This window comes from Oreochromis aureus, linkage group 11, assembly GCF_013358895.1.
Source record: "Oreochromis aureus strain Israel breed Guangdong linkage group 11, ZZ_aureus, whole genome shotgun sequence".
Classification (NCBI taxonomy): Eukaryota; Metazoa; Chordata; class Actinopteri; order Cichliformes; family Cichlidae; genus Oreochromis; species Oreochromis aureus.
In genome coordinates, this window is record NC_052952.1 from 10076861 (window position 1) to 10096868 (window position 20008).

The 20008-nt window shown below is 37.5% G+C and overlaps 1 protein-coding gene across 8 annotated transcripts in view; it reads right to left on the bottom strand.

The window, feature by feature from the left end:
- LOC116322626 (RNA-binding motif, single-stranded-interacting protein 3) overlaps positions 1–20008 on the bottom strand; it is a 163549-nt gene that overhangs the window by 25970 nt on the left and 117571 nt on the right. For all 8 annotated transcript variants that reach the window (XM_039619971.1, XM_039619970.1, XM_039619969.1 and 5 more), the window contains 2 exons: positions 12532–12689; positions 11508–11587 (listed from right to left, as the gene is read on the bottom strand). In XM_039619971.1, the coding sequence (XP_039475905.1) occupies positions 11508–11587; positions 12532–12689 (238 nt within the window). The remainder of the gene's footprint in view (positions 1–11507; positions 11588–12531; positions 12690–20008) is intronic.

Consider the following 20008-nt stretch of genomic DNA (forward strand, 5'->3'; position numbering starts at 1 on the left):
GCTTCTGTTATCATCCTTTGCTTTTCATCTTTCTGAATCAATCTGCTTCTCTTTGTCTTTTACCCGCTCTGTTTCGTGCATTAAATGACCTTTACTTTGACTAAAATCACAGATAGTCACACGGATGCAACAATGGATGGACTGAGGATATTTGGGAAAAAAAGAAAAGTGGAAGAAGTCAGTTCACCTACCACAGAAAGTTTAAAGTTATTTTGATTTTATGATCAAAAATTATGATCAAAAATAGTTAAAAAAATATCATATTTATATTTTTGATTAGACATAACTAATCAAAAATACAATCACAAATTATAAGTTATTTCTTATTAGGCATGTGTGCTGTGATTTCTATTTTTTAATGTGAAAAGCTATCTACCATTAAGACTGGCACACAGTCACAATTTAAAAATAAAAGCTGCATTTGTTGTTTTTTTCCGCTCACAGCTGTGACAGAGAAGGCCATGCTATTGATGGCAGATAATTTGTCAAGTTTATATTTGTGATACTTTGTCTGTGTTCTCTAAAGACAAAAATGCCAGTTGATTGAAAATAATTATACATTAATTATGTGTGTTTTGAATCTTTTTTATTTTCCAGCTTTAGCGCAGTTTGTTTTCTGGCACAACAGATGAAAACGAATTTCTTTTATTGTTAGAATTAGTAATTTAAAAAAAAAAGTAGCTAAACATGAGAATGGAGAATTGTAAAGCATAGATGTCTTCACCCATAGATGTGACAGCTGGCTGCTAAAGGATGAAAAACAATCTTTTAATCTCAGAGTTTTTCTGGATTGTTTTTTCTTCATTAACTTTTCTTGATATTCCTAACAGCAACATCCAGTAAGCAAAGCAACAACATGACAACAAGATATTCCTGTGAGGTAACTACAGGAGTTGCAGTGACCTTATTTAGTTGTGTTTATTTTAAGGCCCTGAAAGCAGCACACATTATATCCACACAGACTTAAAAATGTAAAACATTTTTTGCTGTCAGCTGTTTATATACCTGATCTTATGAAATGACTCAAACATTGAACACAGGCCAGCTGCTGTGGGCCACTGTTTGCAAATGCATGTGCATCAGTAAAGTTAGACTGATTTGGCTGCATCAATGCTATGGAGCTGCTGCAGGGGTTGAATATATTAATCTGGGGAAACAAATTGGACCGTTTCAGAAGCAGTTGTTTTTGTTTTTATAGATTTTTGTTCACTTTTGCCATCTCATTGTATACCTGCAGTTTAACCCTATTAAACTCCAGGTATCATGATTTTATAATTCTGCCAAACAAACAAACAAACAAAATAATAATAACGAACAACACTACTATAAAACACAAATGAGATTTACTGGAACTGTGCAAACTAAGTAAATCAAATTATGTCAAAAGCCTGGATTTACTTTTATATTTAGATTTGGCATATATTGAAACTGTATCTGCAGTATATACAGGGTGTTTTGGTCGAGAGTCGAGTTTTGCCAGGAGGTAGGTAACACTGTGCCTGGTTAATGTAGCGCAATCCATTGCCATTTCCTGATTACAGGACAGAGAGAGAGAGTAACACCAGAAGCAGCACCCAAACATGGACAAACTGCTTCACACATGAATATCTATGAAAACAAATGCTGAACAACTATTAACATAACAATAAAAAGATCCTAGTTATTTTTTTCCAACATGGTTTTTAATTAGAAAAAAAATATCCCCGTTGCTTCCAGTGGAGAGTCGATTTACGCCAAGCTGCTCGGCTTGTAATTTGCCCAAGGAACTTTTTATGATTTTGTGGCTGTGTCAGTGTGTGCCTGCTTGAGTGAAGGAGCACAGAGCCAATGGCGTTCGTATCATCCTGTAGACAACTGTTGACAATTTTTACATCTCATTTAAATAAGCAAATGCTCGATGCTCTTTGCAACAGTGTCTACAAAATAAAGTGACATGAAACATAAATGCAGATTTTTACTTTCCTACTTGTTATTTTAATAGGGAACAGAACATATGAATGTCCATCAGCATGTAATGATGCTGGAAGTTGGGAAAACTGCCAAACTCGCTATGCATATAACAACAACATTACGTGACAATAAGTACAGATGTAAACTGTTCAAAATGTCAAGTTAAAAGTGGTCAGCATTAAACCATAACTTGGAATAAAATTATTTTCTGATTCTAAAATTCATATAATTATGGCCATAATTAGAACCTGCAAAACAAGCAATCGCAAAACTGCGACATGGGTAACTTGCAACTGGTGGGTTGCACAAGAGGTGTATAAGGCAAAAGCATTTTACTTCCCAATAAAAAACAAATAAATAAAATAAGCCCAAAGTTCACCAAAACGATTAGGTCCACACCAACTCGGGTCAGAAGAATAAAGGGTGAGTTGTCAACATGTGTGACGTAGGCCAAAGCTTATTAGGAGAAAAACAGCAAGCACACTGTGAAGCATGTCGTTAGAAATGTTATAGTTTGGGGTTACTTTGCTGCCCGAGGAACCGGATAAATGTCTGTCACTGATTCAATTTTGAACCATGCATATCAAAGAGTACTTGAAGATAATGTTAGACTATCTGTCTGACAACTGCAGTCGAACCAAAAGTGACCCTTTCAATAGGATAATGATCCTACGAACAGCTCAAACAGATAAAATGTAAGGTTGTGGAAAGGCATACTCCAAGCATGGAATTTAAATAGAAATGTTATATAGAGGTTCAAAATAAGCAGCGGGTACAAGAAAAATCTCAAATATTTCACAACTGAAGGAATTTCAGAAAGCTGCTGCCTGAGCAAACGGCTACAAGAAAATATTATTAATTATTAATCTTATAAAGGGGGCAATACTGGCTTATGAGGGCCAGGGGATACTCACTGTTCCACAAGAGAATATTTATTCATTTAGTGCAAGTTATTAAAAAAGGCTGTCCATGGATGTACTGATGTATTTTTTTTTTTAAATACGGTAAGCACAAATTTGTAAAACTGGACTCGCAAACCAGAATTTCAATGGAACACCAAGTTTAAAGGATTGCCACTGGCTATTAATAAATCAATGTCTTACCTCCAAAAAAGTTACATGGGTCTCTTATCATTTCTAATCTGTAAGTGACTGTGGTAAGACGCACACAGCAAATATAGCAAAATGAATGACTTACTGCCCCTACCAGTACTCAAGTGTGTAGCACTAGAATATACAATATAAAAAAGCCAAAGAAATGTAAATCACTGTATTATCAACACACTATATAAAAAAATGAAGAAAATATGAAATTGTAATATTCTAATGTACTAGTTTCAGGACACGCCTGAATGAGCAGAATTATGACATCATGCATTTCTCTTGGGGTGGAAGAAATATGCACAATACACTTTGCAAATCATTTTATATTCATTCACAAGCATAACCTGACAAGTCATAAATAGCGAAGATGATAATGACAATAATGAATGTTATTTATTCCAGGGAGGTGAATGTAGCCGCCACTCAGTCAGGGGTCAACAAGTGCAATACATCAAGAGACAAGATTACCTGTAGGAAAAGCAAATAAAAGTGGTGCACCACATTAATTATTCAGCTTGCTTTCACAGCTTCGTTTCCACAATCTGTTGTATTTCACAAGGGTGCTTTAAAAGAAAGGAGGACATTTTTAATTGCTAGTTTGACCCCTAATGTTCACACTCCTCGCTCTTTAAGACACAATGTGATGAATTTATGATGAATTTGGGTACAGCTGTGTCAGATCCTTTTGGGCATATCAAATTACCCAACACTGTCATAAACAAATGTTTGGATATTTGGTTTAGATTGTTATCTTATTTATTTATTTATTTTTTTAACAGGACATGGGGGTGATGCAATAAAATGCAATTCAAATCCATTGACAAAAAAACAAAAACAAAAATGTAGTAATTGCTGAATTCAGGAGTAACTTGAAGCCCCTTAACCAAAACAACATCATTCTTTTTTCTTAAGGCTTTTTTCCTTGTAAGCATAAAGCAGGCAGATAGAAGAAATATAGTTTTGTGTGAGAAATCTCAGCTCACTTTCTTAAGTTTCAGGGGGAGGCATGAATGACTCTAATTAGAATCTGTGTAGGAGCAGTTACTTGCCCCAGCAATTTAAGAAACCACCGAGAAAAATCCCTTGTAGCTGGTTAGTAGAGCTATCATTTAAATAACTACATGGTCAAATCCCTCCCTTATACTGTTACTACTACTAACAACAATAGTAATCAATTCATTTTCTTATGTTTATAAATTCAGGATTGCAGTGTAGCTGAAGCTGAGCTGTGGGCCGAGAGGAGGCATACGCACCAGACAGGTCACCAGACTTTGTCTCTCAAAAGTGTAATATTTCCAATGGGTCATATACATACACGCGCGCGCACACACACACACACGGCCACTTCACCTAACACAAATATCTTTGGACTGTAGGAGGGAGCCAGAGTACCTGGAAGAAACCCAACCATGTAAACTCCATAAAGAAAGGTCACAGCTGGCTAGTGGATTCGATGGTTGTTGGTTGGAGGCATGTTTTATATATTTTTACTGTCCATCTTACGGGTTAAACTACACTACATGGACAAAAAAAGGACAGAACCACCTACAATACATATTACACCTACAGGAGCTGCTCGTCCATTGAAACTCTGAAGCTCCCTGCACACACTGGGTTTTTTTGTTGTTGTTGTTAATCTTGATGGCAGCTGTGGTAGTTTGAAGCACTGGTGACTTTCACACACTAAGCACCTCAGCACTTGGTAATCGTGTAACTTTATGTTTTGTGCCACTTTGTGGCTAAGCTGCTGTAGTTCCTAAACACTTTAACATAGCACTTACACCACTTAAAATTGATTATGCAATAAGAGAAGAAATGTCACAATTTTATTGCAGCAGTGCCATCCTCTTTCAATACCACACTTATATTCAGTGACCCATTCTTTCAAAAATGCTTGTAAAAACAGACTGCACTGGTAGGGGTCTGAGTCTGTAACCATGTGAAAACAACTGAATTAAGAGCTAAAGCCCATTACTTTTATCCATACAGTGTGCTATCAGTAAAAAAGTCATAGATCTTTTTCTTTTAATTAAAAGAGTTTTTACTATGAGCAGCAAGACAAGAGTCGTGTGTTATTTTGAACAAAATTAACAAATTATTTGTCAACTTTTAGGGTTGTTACATTTATCCTTTGTTTTTGCTTTATTGTCATTCTGAGGTGATTCTCACCTTCATCCGTCTGAACAATGTGCAAACTAAACTACTCAACAACCAAAACTAAAAGGACCCAGCCACCCACACACTGAGCTACTATGATTTGTGTGTTGTTGTGTCAGTGCATGTTTGTTTTACTAGAACTCAGTGTTACTAAGCAAGTACCTGCCAGGAGCTACATGATAAGGGAAAGTAATTACAGGGGAAAGGGAAACATTACAGTGGTCAGAAGATACAAGTGCATGTTCACACTCACACACCGGGGATTTATTTGTACTCATTAGTTAAGACTTGCAGCAGCAATCACCGTGCAATTGTTTGACTAGTTTTATTCTGTTAAATACAACCACTGCAACATGTTATCCATCCAATTTAAAAACACATGACACAAGGAAAAAAATGGCAACAAAATGTCAGAAACATATAGTGCATGAATAAAAATAAAAATAATCGCCTCTTAAACCTAATAACATAAGTCTTTCACATCACTAACTCTTCTGTGCAGAATTGTTTGAATTCAGCCACAGTGAAAAGTTTGAGTATTAACTGCCTGTTTAAGTTCATGCCACAGAATCTCAGTAGGATTTAAGTCCAGCCTTTGACTAGGCCACTCTAAAACCTTTGGTGTATTTTGGATCAGCGTTCCTCCTATATAAGGGACGCTGTGCATGAGTTTCAGGATACAAACCAGACATTTTCTGCCACTCAGGGGCATGGTCCAAGGTTTCTCCATTTTGGGATAAACCAACTGTGGTTTGCTGAAGACTCAAAGCCTTAGAAATGGCTTTGTTACCCTTTCCAGAGTGATAGAAGTCAATGAGTCTCTGGGTTTCTTCAGTTTCTTTACATCGAGGTGTTGCTTTTTGAGATCTTTTAGCCACTTTGTCACACAAATTCTTTTTACGTGGTTTCTTGATTTATCATAATTCATGTTTTAAGGGGTTTGTTTGCTGATCTGACATGTTTAAGTTTAAAAAAATATACAAAAGTATAAGACATGAAGCGCTTTTTCACAGCACTGAATGTGCATGCCTGATTGCATCTGTATTTAGGTGAATGCAGTGGGGTTGAAAAAAAAAAAAAAGTCTTTTATTGATCTGAAATAAAGTTTTCAATCTGTGGCATTTTATGTTCAGCCAACAGGACTTGTTCATAGGTAAAAAGGTGGGTGGCTTGTACTGTGAACAGTGAATCACATACTGTTACCAGTTGCTGAAGCTGTGGGATATTGCAAACTGCGGTAGGGCACTAAAGAAACTGTTCAAACTCCAGCAGGGCAAACATACATTTATTTCAGCTCTGGCTAGAGGGACACATGGGAAGAAAAAGGAGGGAAAGAAAAGTATGAGGGAGGATGAAAGGTTATTCTCGATATACCTGGTTAGGTGCAGAAAAAATTATATTGATCTTAGCTTTGATGCTTCCAAGCAACACACCAATCTTTAGGCAAGTAGAAAGACTTAGCTTATGAAGACAATAAAGGGTCTATTATATGAGTGGGAACAAATCCTTCAAATGGGAAAAATTTCATTTAAAATAAAATCCAATCCATTAGCAAATATAGGAAGTCACTCAGTTGGAAAATGGGATCCAATCCCCAAATGTGGCTAAATGAAGAATCCACGAGAGGCTGAAACAAGAAGTATGTATTTGTAACACTGTTACCAAATTGCAAAAACAGCCAGGTAGGTCAAACAAGGTAGGAAAAAAAAGTGATGGAGGGTTCAATAAATGTTCAATAACACAAACAACCGAATGGATTCAAAATGAAAGGAGAAAAAAAAAAAAGAATAGAAAGGGATGTTACCTCCACTGTCATAAACATTAACAGACATAGGGAACAAAATGTGAATGTATTCAACTTACTAATAAACAGCCTTTTAGTCACATAAGAATAAAATGTATTGAGGCTGAGATGTATTTAATGAGGCATTATGCAAAGATGGAAGCAAATATTTTGCCTCTTTACAGAATTTTCAGAACCTGATGGCATCATTGTTATTTGGTCTCCGTTTCAAAAGCAGCACATTTTTACACCCATACTTGTGTCTGAGTGTTAAATAGTGCCTTGAAAAAAAACATGTAAGATTACAAGTCTCACAGTGCAGTACTTCCACACAATCTTTTTCTCAGTAAAGCATCATTCAGTTTTTCCTCTATTATCAGGAACATCAAATAAAATTCAGTTTCCATTTATGAAAGCATTGAGCCGCTTCACCAGTGAATAGGGACTTAATGCCTCATGATCTTACGAGACATTTAAGGCTCCATGCATTTTTAAAGCTCTCTGATTATTATAAAAACTACTGAATGATAACATGCCAGCTCTGAGATTTGGATTTGGTTCATTCTTGTCCCGTTTGTCTTACCATTAAAGGAAGGCAGAGAAAATAGAGCTATTAAAACTACAACAGTATATGCCATATCAAACAGTGCCAGAGGAAGACACACAGAAGGATGAGATAAGGAGGGAAAAGGGGGGGGGGGGTGACCACTGAGTGAAGAAGAAATGTCACTGAACCAGTACAAATAGTGAGCCATTAGGATGTGAACAGTGTGTTGAGAGGAGACAAAAGTAAATAAGCAAGTAAAACGCAGAAAAAAGCTACTTTCCTCTAATATGTACATTAATAATACTGAAAACTAAATTTTTGACCACTGAGAAATTAAATACATTAAGATTTTCTCTCCTTAAATAGCAAAAGAGAAAAGACTTCACAGCTGAAACCAAAGGAAACTTATTTTGTGTTTGAAGTCAACATTCAAATGGTCTTCAGATTTCTTTACATTTATTTTTTGTTTGTTAAGCACTGATTTTAAATTTGTCAACAACTATTAAAGTTTAATCAAGCTTTAATATAAATGGATAAGGAAGAAGAAGAAGAAGTAGAAACAGAATAATGTTTTCACCTCACAGTATGGGGACATAACATTATCAAATGTATACATACAGCAAACACTCCTACTGTCTGTACTTAATTTACACTTAATGGTGTCTTAATGGTGTGGTTCCCTACTCCATAATAACTGGGAGAGATCCTTGAGATCAACCACAAGCTTCAAACCAAGGATCCTCTTCCTGTGAGGTGATAGTGCTTAACACTACATCCCTGTGTCTTCTCTGGTAAAATAACAATTAATTACAATTCTAAATGAAATGTAAATAGAGCGAGATAAAGTATAAACAAAATAAAATAGGACGAGTCAAAAATCAATGAACTTTATGGTAAAACGGGCTGACAGAAGTCCTGGTCATGTGATCAACGTAAGCATTCATTCTGAAGCTTAAGAGTTAAATATTACTGTTGGCTGTCTGTACCTCAGTCTAAGAAGCAGAGACTGTGGCATGAATCAGAGAAACTCAGGCAAAAATCCACAAACATCCTCGTTCAGTGACATGCATGCATGCATATTGTTGACTACACTGCACCAGCATAGATGGTTTAACCTTTGATAACATTTTTTAAGGCAACAAATATAAGTAGTAAGCAGACAAACAACAAAACAAAGTACAAAGGCCTGTCATAATGTCACAGCAGCATCTTTGGAAATGTTACAGACTGTCAGTGACACACAGAACCAGTGACATAAATCTACAAAACCTGGCTCTGGAGAGACACTTTTGTTCTTAAGTATTAAACGAATAAGCACAGTATGTGTGTCAAAGTCTTTTGTGGATGAGTACACAGGCGGACGGGTTCTCCCAATTTCAGCAATGTGGGAGTGCAGTAAAATTTAAGCAGTCTATACACATCCAAACACATGCGCGCACACACACAGACAACAGATGTATAAAACGAGTAAACGGAGTAGATAACCCTGGCAACAACAAACAATACATCTCTTTCAGCGTAGAGGTCAGTGACTTGGTGGACTTAGCAACTGTATTTGAATGCAAGACTGTAAACTAAGAGCTGACTATGAACTCAAAGTGTACAATCACCTTGTAAAAGCTGATACGTTCCACTGCAGTATTTACTTTCCTTCTTGTCTTGGTGCTTTACTGCTTAGGAATTAGACTCATTTTTATACGTAGTCCTGTTTACAGGGGCTCAAAAGTAGACAATCTCACAATTTTAAATACTTTAAAAAGACTATTTTTAATATCGGATAAAACTGTATGAATAATACTTTTTAAAAAGATTTGTTAAACTGACCTAAGATTGTTGATCACACATATTTCAAAAGAAATTGATTCATCATGTTGACATACAGTGAATCAAAAATTATAATATCACCTAAGAGATATTGATTAGATTGATTAGAGTTCTTCTCCCTAAAGAACTTTTTGTTTTTGACTCTTACAGATATGTTGTTGACTTACAGACCTATCTAGCAGTGGACCAAGACGTTATCACACATTCACCAACAGGGGACTGCTGAGCAAACAGAGGACATCATCTCCTTCCCTTCTTGCACATGCCATAAATCACGCTAAAAATCACGCTGAAACCCTCTGGTGACGTTTTAATTTTGGCCAGGAGGAGACCGGCAGGTGTGTGAATGTTAAAGAGTATGCACAGCAGTGCCTCTGTAGGCTGGAGAAGCTGGATTTTAATGACCCGCTCATAGACATTGTTTATTCATACATATTTTGTTTGAATGGGTATCTGCCCCAGGGAGGCTATGAGACCCCAGAGCTGATATTTAACAGGCTGCTTAGTAAGGGGAGACAGAATTTTTGTGCATGGTTAGATATTATCTTTTTGTAACAAAGTATAAAGGATCAACTTCAGTCTATGGCTCAACTAGTATTAAAATAAATGAGCTAATCAGAATACAGACAAAAAAGGTCTTAAAATAAAAAAAATTACAAGGAAAAGAAACTCAGGAGCAAAAAAACAGAACAGACATACTGACAGAAAAATTCTAACATACATTCACAAGTCATCAAGGAAAGAACTTAAAAGAAGTCAATTCAATTCATCCAAAAATCGTTGTCTAAATTGAGGCTAAAAACTTGGTGAACTTTATAGTAACACTGCATAAGAGAGAGGAACATAGGCATAGTTCCTGATGAAGTTAGCGACGCACTTAAGTTCAGTCCCACAGACTTGGGTGTTATACTGGATTATTAATTTGAGCAGCCCCTTTCACTTTGTGCATGATAATTTTATCCATAGTTAGCATGAAAATGCTTCATGTTACTCAAATATGCATCAATACACACTGAAGTATCATTAAATATATTGTAATTTGTCACATTAAATGTGGGCAAAAGTTAATAAATGCATAAATAATTAACATAATAATCGGTTGTGGGATTCCTCTTTGCAGCTTTGATTAAATGGACCGAGGCAACAATCTATAACAGTGACTGCTTTGACAGTATATAATCTGAAAAAAGTGATCTCAGCTTCGCCATGGAAACCAACTTGTGAAGTCTTGTGATTTTCCACTGTATTAATTATTCTTATATGAAGAGCTATGATTTTATTTTTCTGTCAAAGACGGACAGAGGCTGCAGACAGAAGGAGGAATGGATACATCTTTCATTTGGTATAAAATTGCATAACTATAGCACACAATACACAGTGCATGTGTGTCGTACCGCCAGAGCACAAATCCCTCTGTCTTTGAATCCCCTTTAGTACACCATACCTTATCTTTCTTTATCTTAATCTTGTCTCTGAGCTTTTTTCCCTTCAAATGCCGTGACATCCTCAGTCAAATCCTGATCATTTTCTTTCTCCTCTTTTTTCATGTCACCTATCTATCTAGTGATATCCCTCCACCCCACCCTTTTCAAATGTCTTCAGCTCAGAGTTAAAAAGGCATCAAGTTTTTGCTGTTTATTGAGGGAAAATGTGGAGACAGATTGTTTGCCTTGGGAGATGCCTGTCTGATGTTTGTACATGTGCCTCATTGCGTGTGTGCCTCAGTCTGCATCTTGTTCAGAGAAAGAATTAATCACTCACATCTTCCTGCTAAATAAGCTCAAGGAGGTTCAACGAGTGGTGGAGAAAAAACAGGAGGGAGAGAAGATAATTAGAGAAGATGCTTTATCAGTTGCATTGGCCCTGGGTTGGATGTAGACTGACATTGTAATACCAAAAGGTGGATACATCTATAGCGCGACTGCAACTGATAAAACCTGCCATAAATTCATGAAAAACTGCTGAAAAATTCAAATTCCATAACGCTGACTTTGATTACAAAAATGTGACCACACAACTTTGTCAGCTTTCTGACTCAGTTCTTTTCTCAACAACACACATTGAAATTTTATCAAAGATGGATAACGTTCAGAGTCTACGGGCAGGATTTGTAATTCTGATTACGTCTCAGAGTGACACCTACCAGTCATGCCTGGAGGGGTTTTCAAAAATTTCCCATTGAAATTTTGAATCACCACATCACACTTCTCTGTTGACTCCATCCTGGGATAAAGAAAAATAAAGGAGGAACTTCAAGACAATTGCTACAAAATACAGAAGCTACAATTCTGCTTAGTTCAACATGCACAAAAGGTACTGAGGTTCTTTAAAAGTAATCCATCCAGATATAAGTGCAGTCTTGTAAGTGCCTTCTGGTTTATGCATCTTGGTTATCTATGAATGCCTGAGAAAAAGGCCTTAGGTAGGACTGTGCATGCCTGTGTGTTTGTGTGTCTGTTTTCTATGGGGTTTCCTCTCCTTTGTCCCAGTTTAAAAGCTCCATTCAGTCTGATCTGTTGTGTGTCATGTCCTCTTTGTCTGCCCCTATTCAGCTCTGCTCACCCAATCACAGCTCAATGACTAATTGCCTGCTTGGCAAGCAAAAGCCAGTGTGTCAGTCTGTGTGTGTGTGGAGAACAGCAAAACGGTGATGGTGACTGAAGAGTTAGAGGCTGTATGTGTGTTCGGGATGTGAACACGCATGCCGGTGTGGGTCATGGGTTTTGTTGATGTAGCCAGTGACCCTGAATGTAGCTGACTTCATTCTAATCACTGACACACTCTAGGATGCAACTGAGAAGGCCCCCCTCCTTATACACATACATTCAAAGTGGGCCAAAGGTGCAGGAAAATGGATTTGTATCTGTACAGCTAAAATACCTTCAGGTGCAAATTGAAGCGAATCAGCTCAGGATCACATTGTAATTATCTTAAAGAATGTGGATTATAGTAATTATATTAACGATTTTTTTTAATTATGTGCCCAATATGTAATCATAACAATCAGAATAAACATATGGTCGATAATTCACAAGTGATTTTTTTTTCCTCAGTGACCTTTAAGGCAGTGGAGTAATATCTAATATTTAAAAAAATAAAATAAAATCAAAGCTAGTAGTGGAAAGCATAATCTCAGTAACTCAAGAATCCCAAGTATCCCGCGGTACCTGGCAAAGCCAACTCCTCTGCTAAGGCCATTGGCATCCCTCAGTATCCGCGTGGAAATGACGTGACCAAAAGGCTTCAGCATGTTCTCCAACTCCTGCTCATCCATCGACACAGGCAGGTTAGATATGTAAAGATTGGTGGGGTCCTGCTCCTGTTGCTGTGGAGAGAGAGAGGCAGAGGGTGAGCAATCAGTGTCAATTCAAACCAGAAAAGAGCAGATGCATCTGTTCTACAGTAATGTGCAAAGGACTTGAGCCACCTCTCGTTTCATCATATTTTGCTTCCAAGGAGGCAGATGTTCTTGTCATTTTTAGAGTGGTCTTGAGCAACAGGGCTTTCTTGAGGGTATTTCAAAGTTACAAAAGTGGACAATGGCTGTTGTTTCACAAATTTTCAGTCCAGTCCTTGTACTTCACCTTTTCTTAGGAATTTTTTTAAGCCACTTATAACTGACATATGAATATGAATGAAAGCATAAAAAAGGAATCCAGCTAAACAAGTGAGCCAGTGTTGTGTCTTCTGTCTACATGTAACAGGCAACTTGGCAAAGAACCACTTTTAAATTGTAAGTTTAGGCACTTGTCTGGTAGCAGCCTGCTGCAATAAATACGATGGTACCCTTTGTTTAGTGGAGTATATGGTAACAGTTTGAAGGGCATAAAACTGTATTTTTGCACCAACAAGGTGATTCCCAAAGAGCTATTACATGCAAATTTATCATCTATTAGCATGGTGTGCAATGTGTGCTCAAAAAAACAAAACAAAACAAAACAAAAAAAAAAAACAGAATCTGAGGAAACTGGACAATTGGAGGAAGTCATGTCCTTAAGAAATAGAAACAAAATCCAGGACCTTAAGGTAATCCATCAACTGTTCACTGAGGACTCATCAGAAATTGTGTCAGTGCAAGGAGCCATTTTTAAAGAAGGGAAACAGAGAAAAATCTGAGGTGTGCCAAATCATCACTCCACTGGACAGAAAGTCAGTGACAGGCCTTATGTCGTCAGTATGTACAGAGGTGAGAGGGGTACAACGGTGAGTGTCTCCATTCCAGCTAGTGGTGTTGAGGGCTTGTCGAAAGTAATGGAATTATGAACACAGAAAGGTACAGCCAGATTTTGATACAGTACCATCCGGAAATTGGCAGTGGCTTCAGTTTTTAGTATAAAAATGATCTCAAACTCACTGCCGATGCAGCAAAATCAGATTTAAACACAAACACACACACACACACACACACACACACACACACACTATATCAGTCATGGACTGGCCTGTGCAGAGCCATACCAAATATTGACTTTCAAGCTTGTCACAATTTTACATTGTTTTTCCTCATATACTGTCTGTTTCAGTAAATCCCTACACCTGTTTCCCATTTTCCTTAGAAAATATGAAGTGAGAGGTGACTCAGGACTTAACTAACTTAATTCTCTCAAACTTTAGCCAGTATTGACTTGAAAAAATGGCTTCTCATCGATAAAGAAAATGGGTAAAATATTATGTCGTAGGTAAATAACCATTTCATCTATTAATTCATAATAATTTAGCTTCCTAAAATATGTGTTACAAATATAAAGTGATGGCAATGGAAAATAGATGTTGACTTAGCACTGCTTTTTGTGTAAAAAGTTCAGAAGCGGACTATTTTGCTTCCCCCAAATCTGGTTTCCCAGCAATAAATGCATTAAATGTTAAGCTGTTTATTTCCATATTTATGACTGAACACTCCACTGCAACATATCTGTGAATTTAACTCTAGAGGAAGCATATCTTTGCGAACGGGAATAAACATTTCATTGAAAAGGCAGAACATTCACTTCACGCTCAGACCCCTGAAGCAATAAGGAAACCCCCTCCAGATTCATAAATGTTAACAGAGATGTATTAAATTTTTCCAGGGGAATGAAGGAACCTCCTCCTTATGTGCTTCTCAGTTAGTTATACTAGTATACTTCAATTATTTTTTGCTCTGCTTGGCAGCACTCCACTGAAATGATCCTCCGCAGGAGACCAAAGCCTGTGTGTGTGGTGCTTACAAATTAAAATAGCTTTGAATCTAGAAAATGGTCTGACAGAGTGGTATTTCACAGGGTTTTTTTTTTTTAAACAAAGGATTAAGTACAATACATGCATGGTCCATAACAACATGATTTCAATCTATTACTTCGGTATTTCATGAACATTATTAGACATTCCCCAAGAGTTTCTCTGTTGATGCTGTAAATGGTTTTGTGATGTTTCATAACTCACAACTGCTGTAATGTAATGTAATGCTTATGCAATGCTTATGTACGTATTCCCTTTAAGCTTGGTAATATCTTACAAATCATGAGGGCAGATTTGACTCATGACCACTATAAAATCTACAATTTTTATTCAATCTCACTGCTAATTTGTATGAAACAATTCTACTGTTATAATGCAAAAATAATACAATGTGTGTAGCATGTAATATGCTGTAATTCAACACAATTTTATTTCTAAAGCAACAGTTCACAGCAATAATATTTGTCCTAAGGTGCTTTGTACTGTAAAGGTAAAGATCCTACAATATAAACATTGACATATACTGTAAACACATGGTGAGTAAAAAGGAAAAAAGTCCAGCAAGTTCATCAAGTAAAGATGGAGTTCGTCTCTCAAGTTCTAAGAACCACAAGTAGGCCTGTGGTCCAACAGTGAACATGGTGCTAGGAGGTCTTTGAGACAGGATGGGGCATGACCATTCAGGCCTTGTAGGTGAAAGTAAATATTTTAAATTCAATTCTGGATTTAAACAGGGAACCAATAAAGAGACGCCAACTCTCATTGCTTTTAGGACAATTTGATAATAAAGAATGTGAGTAAATGGTTGCGTTAGCCCTGCGACCGAATGGCGACCTGTCCAGTTGTGTGCCCCGTTTCTCGACCTATGATAGCTGGGATAGGCTCCACATCCACGATAGGCAGTCATAGATATGTTAATGTTTGTGTTGAAGGACACAAGCTTGACAAAAATAATTAGGTAGAAAGTAGAAGCAGAAAATTAGACATCATGTACATGCCCGGAGTTTAATTGATTTTTGTAATCTGGCTTTACACCGTAGAGCGATAACTATATCACCTGACCTGCAGTGTTTTCTAATCATTGTACATAAGGAAAGCATAAGGTGAAAAGCATCTGTCCCAGCTTTAACAAAAGTACAAATCAAAGCTTTGCATTTGCTTAAGTGGTGTGTTCTAGTCTCTGTAGTGAAATACTGTAACTAACGATACTAAATGTTTCACTCCGCTCATGCAGGACAAGGACAGCAAAAACCCAACTGGCTGAGACCGCGAGAAGATCGTTAGTAACCTTCATTAGTGCCGTTTCTGTGTTACAATGTACAACAAACCTGACTGAAACTCTTCAAAGTGACCATTCCTCTGCAAATTACTGAAAAATCTGGAGAGCAAGTTAATAATGGCTACGATTATAACCCATAAAGACCAATTATAAATAAAGCTTTACTGTACAGCAAACAAAACCAACAAGGAGCCATTCATTGCTCTTTGCAAAAATAATGATTTTATTTTTCTTATTTGACTAAATAATCTCCATCTATTGAATCAAGGAGCCATCTAACATTTAAGTTCTGTCAGTCTGAAATTCCCTATGTCAAAGCGCAACGTGCAAAAATTGCACAAAAATACAACACAAGATGATACAGACACAACACAGTTCAATGGAAATGTGAAAAATACTGAGTATTGTGCAAAAAGTAACTTGGTGTCTGAAGGTGTGCATGTGCGTGTGCGAGATACTGCAGATAAGTGCTTGGTAGTGACGTGTATGAAGGTGTGCATGTGTGTCCTTATGTGGGGTTATATGGACATTTATCCATATCTGAGCTGCTGTCAAGGGATAACAGCAAAAAAAAATATTGCATAGTCAGTAAAACTCAAAAATAACCACTGGATTTGACTACCTTAGACAGCTGAAGCATCATATTAACTTCGGGTAAATTTTTTAAATACTTGAGGGCACTTACGTACTTTTTGTCACTTTGACTCAGAGTACATCACCAGTGGGTCCTCCTTGTTTGAAAGAGACCAAGGAATATAGCCCAAAAAAGCCTGTTTTTATGTCCATACGGCCACCTGACCGTAGTTTTAAGACAGACTTGAAACACTGTGATGTCATCATGAAAACATTTTAATAAGGTCTGTCTTGAAAAGCACAGAAACTAGAATTTACACAGGTCTGAAGCGAGCACAAGACTTTGATGATTTCAGTGATGTAACTCTTTCAGGGAGATGACTCTGAAAGCAATGACAGATACTACAGCTGTAAAATTCTGCAGCTTTGATGTTGCTTCTTTCGTCTGTCACTGCTTTCATAAATGGGAGCGCACAGAAACATGCATGCAAATGTAAAGGAGCATGTCCAAAGTCAGAGGCTCTGTGTTGGAAGACAATTGTGTCATCCTGCATTGGACACTCAGCCAAAGGAAAACCCTTGCTGATGGAGAGATATATTCAGATGTTAGAAAGAAAGGTAAAATATTTCAGGCTTCTTCACTGAAGTCGTTCTGCTTATTCTGAGTCGCTGATTACATAGATTGCTTCGGTCACAGTCTGCCAAGCTTGGGTCTCCCACTTTCCAAGCATCTCTGGTGCATGCAAAGAAAAGACTTCAGTGGATAAAGAAAACATTTAGATTTAAAGACAGGCTCATCATTTAGCTCTTTTATTGCATAAACACAAAGGTATTCACACACAATCACATGTACACACACCCAAACGGCTGACCGCTAAACTGTGGGGAACCAGTGGCTACGATGTGCTGTGAACATGATTTGGGTCTACTGCAGAGAAATACAAAACTATTATGAGAGAGAATTATTCTGAGAAATCTTCTTTGCTAAGGTCAACATGAAGGCATACAATTCACATATTTTTCACATAATTTTCAGACTGATTAAACCATTCAATGACCCTTTGAGCCCCATCCTTGAAGAGATAATCATGAAAGAAATCTAAATCATATGATAACGGTGGCCACTAATGCAAGTTTGCATTGATTTGCATCTACTTTCCCACCACCCTTTTCTTGGTGATGGTGGGATGGGACCCAAACCATTCCAAAAAATACTTGCTATAGCATAACAAAGCCACTGGGTCCACTTAGTGTAGAGTGGCACCATTTCCATTTTTCTTTCGTGTAATTTGGCAGGCCAGTATTATTGGGTGATATTAGCTATTAGCCAAAATATTGGTGTGTGCATTTATAACAGCCAATAGATTAATTTTTTAATAAAGTTCAAAGAGGTATGAAAAAAAAAATCCTCAAATATTTTATGTTGATGTTGCATAGTTAGTATCCACCAGTAGGCACTCTGCAACTTCCCTTTTGACATGCCATATAAACAACCAAAGCTGATCCAATCAGAGTTCGGCAGAGCATAAATCATTAAATAAATAACTACACATAACTGAGAAATCTGTTCATGTTTCCTCTGCCTGAAAGGGATAAAAATATTGGCTAATATATCAGATTTCCAGATTTTTAAATCACCTAATATCGGCATCACATCGGTCTTAAAAATCCTACATCAGTCAGGCTCCATTATTTGTCAACCAAAGCCTTAATATAACATGTCCAGTGGATTTATATAGCTATGTGAAAAATTGTTACAATACACAACCAGTTTTAAGGCTCTCAAAACTGTAAAAACCCAAGAGATAATTCGGCAGTGAAACACTCTCTAAAGCTAATAAGGGAGAAAGCTACAAAACGGTATCGCTGCACATCCAAGTTACAGGAATCCACTAGAGAAATCGCAGAGGAAACTAAAACACAGCAATTGCCATGTTAGACTGTTGAAAGTCTGAATTTCTGTCATTCAAACAAATAAGCTGCAGACTCTATGCTGTGCATTACTCTCTTACTGTGGTACCACTGACAGAATCCCTCTCCTGCTGTTTGCAAACCACTAAAAGATTAAATGGTAAACCAGAACATTTCCTAACCCTGTGGTCAGTTTGGTCATCAAAAGACATTGTGTCTTATACAATATCTTTCAGCAGTTTGCCAATTTCAGAAGAAAAAACTGGGTCGGCTGTTGTTTAGGCACACATTTTCCATATAGTTTGCAATTTCTCTAACGAGGGGAATGAATGCAGAAAAAACAATAGGGGAGCCATAATCTCACTACTATTCTTCTAAATTTATGCCTTTCATGCCTAAAAATTTTAGGCTCTCTTTCCATCATTCTTATTGGCTCCATCGGGGGAAATCTCGTGGAAGATGAGCATGAAAATCAGTGGGGGCAATGTAATGTTTTACTGTCACAATTTAAATTTTACTACAATACCTCTTTTCAAAACAGATTTCTGCACAATCTGTGCATCTGCACTGCAAGTGGGATATGAGCTAAGGTGCTCTGGAGCACCCACACGTGAATGAACTCTACTTGACTTTGCTTAAAGTTGCTGTTTGCACAAAGTTACTTCACAGTGATCTCTCACTCTGCATGTTGCAAATGACTCACTTCTCTCTTCCTCTGTCCCCACGTCTTTCTCTCTGTCTCACTCTCTCTCGTTGTAACATCTGTCACAAGCTGGAAGCTGCTTCACACCAACTGTGCCTCTCTCTGACTGGGTAGCCTGCCTGCCAGCTAGTCAGCCAGTGTTTTCAGCCCCATTAAACCTCATTGCTGCATTATTATAACAGGTCTATGCCTCTAATGCTCCTTCCTGGTTACACTGCAAGGCAAAGGCACCTGCTGAGGAGCTGGAGGGTAAAGTGAGGGCAAAGCAACGGTTAAATATCTGTGAGAAATGCCAGCTCAGTCTGCGTGTCAGTCTGCATGAGCTGAGACGGTACTCGACCATCATTTTTCTCCGCAATTCAGCTCACATCTGAAATACCAACACTTCACATCAGAACTAACACTTTATTACCTCCCACGACCCTTAAAGAAATGAGCAGGAATTGAACATGGATGGAAGGAAAGATGAAGAAAAACAGTGTAGACAGAGAAACGCTTTGAAAACAGACAGCTGACCACTTTCAACCAGAAGCAGGCTGATTTGAGAAAGCATTATGTGTTGAGTCTTCCTTTTTACCCATCCCTCTTTATTTAATCACACTCGTTTCCTCTTTTAATCCATCTATTCTTACTTCTCCTTCGCCCACCTCCTTCCAATGCTCTAACTTCCTCCAATCTAATGTTCACCCTCCCCCTTTTCTCTCCTTTTTTCCCCTACTTGCTATTTGCTCCTCCTCTCTTCTCAGATTAAAAACTAATCTCCTATAATGGTAGCCTTGCTGTCTAAAACACTATCTGAATGCTTAATTAATATTTAAAGGGCAGAAATTTTCCTCCTCTCCCTTCTCATTCTTTTCCTGTCCTCCTTCCACCCTTCTCTGCTTCTGTGTCATTTTCCTTCATCTCTCATGGCCAGCTCTCGCCATCTGCATTTCTAACTTCTTTCATCTCGCTCTTCCTT